This window comes from Nicotiana sylvestris, chromosome 4, assembly GCF_000393655.2.
Source record: "Nicotiana sylvestris chromosome 4, ASM39365v2, whole genome shotgun sequence".
In the NCBI taxonomy this organism is placed as follows: Eukaryota; Viridiplantae; Streptophyta; class Magnoliopsida; order Solanales; family Solanaceae; genus Nicotiana; species Nicotiana sylvestris.
In genome coordinates this window covers 152,623,785-152,629,553 of record NC_091060.1, presented here as the reverse complement: position 1 = coordinate 152,629,553, position 5,769 = coordinate 152,623,785, and the positions used below count along the sequence as shown (strand labels likewise).

At 39.9% G+C, this 5,769-nt stretch overlaps 1 protein-coding gene across 1 annotated transcript; it reads left to right on the top strand.

Moving 5' to 3' along the window:
* The first annotated feature begins 252 nt into the window (after window positions 1-252).
* LOC138890362 (uncharacterized) lies at window positions 253-5,098 on the top strand. Its single transcript, XM_070173743.1, has 6 exons — window positions 253-364; window positions 413-2,083; window positions 3,171-3,634; window positions 3,685-3,810; window positions 4,239-4,555; window positions 4,660-5,098. Exons 1-6 carry the CDS (start codon window positions 253-255, stop codon window positions 5,096-5,098), a joined length of 3,129 nt encoding a protein of 1,042 aa, XP_070029844.1.
* The last annotated feature ends 671 nt before the right edge of the window (window positions 5,099-5,769 follow it).

Below are 5,769 nucleotides of genomic sequence, written 5' to 3'. Positions count from 1 at the left end.
CTCTCTTATATCCCTTCTCGGGGTAGGAAAAATGAGGTATGACAGGTATCAGAGTCTCAGGTTTATGGAGTCCTAGGGGTCTATGAAGCCGTGTTAGTAGAGTCTTGTTTATGGGTATAAAGCGTGCCATACTTATAAACAGGAGGCTACAAGCAATTAGGAAAAATCTCCTTTTTTCATACTCTAGATCGTGCAGTAGAGCCTACCTCTAAGAAATCATCTAATGTATTCTTTTCTCCAAAACTCGCAGAAATGACTCGTACTCGCAACTCTGACACTGACACTCAGAATGTTGCTCAAGAAACTATTGCTACCATTGTGACTCAAAGTAGAACTAAGAAGGCTTCAACTCAGAAAATGAGGGGTAAATCCACAAAGAGGGTCTAAGTACCCCGGGTTGAACATGAAGAAGGGGTGAAGCATGATGATCCAGTACCTCAGGATCTAGTACCGGCCCCAACAACAGCTCCGGCTCAGACAGCTATATCTCCAGAGGTGGGTCAGATGTTTAATGTTGTCAACAATGCTATGGAGATATTTAAAGCCTTCATGGCCAACCAGAACGAGAGAAGAGATGAGATTCTACCTCAATCAAATAGACAGAACAATTCTAAGTCCTCAAGAGTGAATGAATTTTTGAAGTTGAGTCCTTCATTGTTCCATGGTTCTATAGTTGATGAAGATCCAATGTTGTGGCTAGAGGGTGTCAAGAAAGCCCTCCGAGCGATGAAAGCATTTGATGATGAAGTTGTGGAGCTGGCTGCTTACCAGCTTAGAAAAGTGGCCTGTGCTTGGTTTGAGATGTGGGAAAAGGAAAGAGATGAAGATGATGGTCCGCCTACTTGGGAAGAATTTAAAGAGGCCTTCATGGCTAACTTTATCCCGGAAGAGGATAGAGAAGCTAAGGCTATAGAGTTCGAACAGTTCAAGCAAGGGAATAAAAGTGTGCAAGAGTACTACATGGAATTCATAAGGTTAGCTAAGAATGCTACTCACATGGTTAAGATAGAAAAAGCAAAGATTTTCATGTTTGTTGGCAGTTTGGTGTACCACATTAAGGATACAACATCAACTGCAGTGGTAGGGATGACAACCTTCTCCTCTGTTGTGGGATTCGCCAAGCACTTAGAAAAAGACAGACAAGAAAGGAGAGAGAAAAAAGAGCATAACAAAAAAGCCTGGACAGCGGGTAGGTTTAATGGTACATCCAGTAGAGGTGGAAGGGATTCTTCTATTAAGAAGTCATTAGCACCAGCTCAGTCTAGTAATCAGTCAGGTGGTGGGTCTTCCTTCAGACGTACTCAGAGTTATGGAAACCAGTCTCACCAGAATCAGAATTTTAGGACACCATCCTCACATAGCCAGAGTCATACTGAGCAACATTCACACCAACAAGGTCTTGGTGGAACATGTAAGCGGCAACATTCACGTCAGTGCAATCTCAGGTTTCATGGTTGCTATCATTGTGGAGACATTGGTCATATAAAGGCCAACTGCCCAGAGTTGCAACGTAACTTCAATGGTGGATCAACTCATCCTTCTAGTTCCTTAGCTACTGCAGTTGCACCACCTCAGGCTTGTGGTTCTCATATTCAAATCGGGCATGGGGCAGGCAGAGGTGCAGATCGAGTTACTCAAGGAGGGGGACAACCCGATTTGTTTGCTACACTTGATCGTCAGAGTGCAAAGGCATCTGTAGAAGTTATTACAGGTATACTTTTATTATGCTCACATAATATTTATGCCATAATGGATCTAGGTTCAACGTTTTCATATGTAACTCCATACTTTGCAATTAACCTCGGGCTAGAACCTGAACAACTTAGTGAGCCATTCCTAGTATCTACTCTAGTTGGTGAGTCAGTGAAAGTCACAAGAGTCTATAGAGGTTGTATAGTTTTAGTCCAAGGTCGCACCAAAGCCGAACTTATAGAGTTAGAAATGGTGGATTTCGATGTGATCATGGGTATGAATTGGTTATCTTCCTTCTATGCCATTTTAGATTGCCGTGCCAAGATAGTCAAGTTCCAATTTCCAAATAAAGAAGTCTTAGAGTGGAAGGGTAGTTCAGCATTACTTGTAGGTAGGTTTATTTCATACCTTAAGGCACAACGAATGATCGATAAGGGGTGTCTCGCCTATTTGGCTCACATATAATCCAGAATCAGAACCACCAGCTCTCCAGTCCATGCCAGTTGTTAGAGAATTTCCAGAAGTTTTCCCAGATGACCTTCCCTGACTTCTTCTTGAAAGAATCATAGACTTTGGCATTGATCCCATGCCAGGCACTCAACCCATATCTATACTTCCGTATAGGATGGCTCAAGTAGAACTTAATGAGTTGAGAGAATAGTTGAAAGACCTTCTTGACAAGGGCTTCATCAGGCCGAGTGTTTCACCATGGGGTGACCCGGTCCTATTTGTCAAGAAGAAAGATGGGTCTCTCATAATGTGCGTCAACTATCGGTAGTTGAATAAAGTTACCATTAAGAACAAGTACCCACTACCAAGAATTAATGATTTATTTGATCAACTTCAGGGTGCAAAGTACTTTTCAAAGATAGACTTGAGGTCGGGGTACCATCAATTTAGAATCAGAGAAGAAGATATATCTAAAACAGCCTTTAGAACTCTCCACGGGCACTATGAATTTCTAGTAATGTCCTTCGGGTTGACAAATGCTCCAGCTGCATTCATGGACCTCATGAATAGAGTATTCAAGCCATTCCTTGATATCTTTATTATCGTGTTTATAGACGATATTTTGGTATACTCTAATAGCAAGGATGAACATGTTGAACACTTCAGAATAGCCTTGTAGACCTTGAAGGAGAATGAGCTTTATGCCAAATTTTCAAAATGTGAGTTCTGGTTGCAGTCAGTGGCATTCTTAGGCCACGTGGTATCTAGTGAAGGCATAAAAATAGATCCTTAGAAGATAGAAGCAGTCAAGAACTGGCCTAGGACGACAATGCCAACCAAAATCAGGAGTTTCTTAGGGTTAGCATGTTACTATAGAAAGTTTATAGAGGGGTTTTCCTCACGTGCCGCTCCATTAACTAAGTTGACTCAGAAATCAGTTAAGTTCCAGTGGTCAGACACTAGTGAGCAAAGTTTTCAAGAGTTAAAAAAGAGGTTGACCACTGCACCTGTATTAACCTTGCCGACAGGTTCTGGTGGATTCATAGTGTATTGTGATGCCTCTAGAACTGGTCTCAGTTGTGTTCTTATGCAAAATGGAAAAGTTATTGTTTATGCTTCCAGGCAGTTAAAGAATCATAAAAAGAACTACCCCACACATGACTTGGAGCTTGCAGCAGTGGTGTTTGCATTAAAGTTATGGCGACACTACCTTTATGGAGAGCACTCTGAAGTGTTTACAGACCACAAAAGCCTCCAGTACATTTTCAAGCAATTTGAATTAAATTTGAGACAGAGAAGGCGGCTCGAGCTATTAAAGGATTATGACATCAATATTCTTTATCACCCTGGCAAAGCTAATGTGGTAGCAAATGCACTTAGTAGGAAGTTAATGGGTGTCTTGGCCCACTTGCAGTACAAAGACGAACTTTGGGTCGAGAAATTCAAAAACTGGCAAATGATGGAATTAGATTGGATGAGACCGAACAAGGAGGTATAACTGCTTATGCCTTAGCACAATCCTCTCTTGTTGTGCATGTTAAGGCTAAGCAAGATAAAGATCCGTACTTAGTAAAGTTAAAAGAAGGAGTTAGAAACAAAGAAATCACTGTTTTCACTCTAGGAAGTGATGGAGTTTTGAAGTTGAATGATCGGTTATGTGTGCCTGATGTAGATGGTCTTAGGAAGGCCATAATAGAAGAAGCTCACAGTTCGAGGTATCCACCCAGGTGCTACTAAAATGTATCTGGACTTGAAAGGGTTGTATTGGTGGAAAGGCATGAAGAAGCAAGTAGTAGATCATGTGACTAAATGTTTGAATTGCTAGAAAGTCAAAGCCGAGCATAAGAGGCATGGCGGCCTAGCTCAAGATATAGAAATACCACAGTGGAAATGGGAGATGACTAATATGGATTTCGTAGTAGGTCTACCTCGCACATACCATAAGCATGATTCAATTTGGGTTATTATAGACCGACTGACAAAGTTCGCACATTTCTACCAGTAAAGACGACAGATTCTGCAGAGCAGTATGCCCAGTTGTACATCAAAGAAATAGTCCAGTTGCATGGTACTTCAGTTTCAATTATATCTGACAGAGGCCCTTAGTTCACGACACATTTTGGCAGGCATTTCAGAAAAGATTAGGTACCAAGGTCAATTTGACCATCGCTTTCCACCCACAGACCGATGGTCAGGTAGAAAGGACCATTCAGACTCTCGAAGATATGTTGCGGGCATGTGTTATAGATTTTGAAGGTAATTGGGATGATCACTTGCCACTTATAGAATTTGCTTACAATAACAACTATCAGGCCAGCATTGGTATGGCTCCTTATGAATCGTTGTATGGGCAAAGATGTAGGTCTCCAGTGGGTTGGTTTGAACCAGCAGAGGTGTCGTTGATTGGTCCAGAGTTTGTTTGTTAGGCCTTAGAAAAAGTCCAACTAATCAGAGAAATATTGAAAGCGGCTCAGAGTCGTCAAAAGTCTTATTCTGACAAGAGGCATCGTGATTTAGAGTTCATGGTGGTGACAAGGTGTTTTTGAAAGTTTCACCAATGAAAGGAGTTATGAAGTTTGGTAAGAAGGGGAAACTTAGTCCTAGATTTATTGGACCTTATGAGATTATAGAAAAGAAGGGAAATGTGGCTTATGAGCTAGCGTTGCACGTTGAGTTGTCCTCTGTTCATCCTGTCTTTCATATATCTATGCTTAGAAAGTACATTCATGATGAGTCGCATATAATACCTGCTGATACTATAGAAATTAAAGAAGGCTTAACTTATGAAGAGGTACCTATAGAAGTTCTCGATAGGCGAGTAAGAAAGTTGAGAACAAAAGAGTTAGCATCGGTAAAAGTTTTGTGGAGTAATCATGATTCAAAGGAGGCCACGTGGGAGGTCGAGGAAGATATAAGAGAGAAATATCCATATTTATTTGAGGAAAAAGGTATGTGAACCTAGGTTTGGTTTGTCATTTATATTTTATTTATTAAATACAAGTTAGCATGTGTTTATGTCCTTGCTAGATTATACTTAGTTGTTGAAGTAATTAGAGTATATTTAGTTATTTAACAATTTAGTGTCACGCCAGAGTACATTTAACTCATTAAAGTGATTTACTTTTACTAAAGTGTTTTGCTTTAGATTCTTATTGGTTATTATGGTATCTCCTTGCTGGAGTGTGAGTAATTAATTTATGAGTTGTGTATGGTGCCTATGAATGGCCTGTTATGGTATATTTGGTTGTTGTTAGTTTAGTTGTGGTATTTGTGACAAGGATATTTTTTTTTTTTGGATAATCCAATTTACAAGGAAAACTCTGCCGAAATTTTTGAAAATTTAGGGAGTTGTTTGAGTCCCTTGAAAGAGTGAGTAGTGCTAAGAAAATTTAAGAGGTTCAAGAACCTAAGGAAGGATTGCTAGCTTAAGAATATGTCCCTAGCAATATCCGAGGACGAATATTTTTAAGGACGGAAGATTGTAACACTCCTCAAATTTTTAAAAGTTTCGAGACACGCTAATTATAGAATTAAATTATTATTATTATTTTATTTTTTCTTGCCTATTGTGAATATATATATATACATACACACACACACACACACAAATAATTGGATATGCAATTA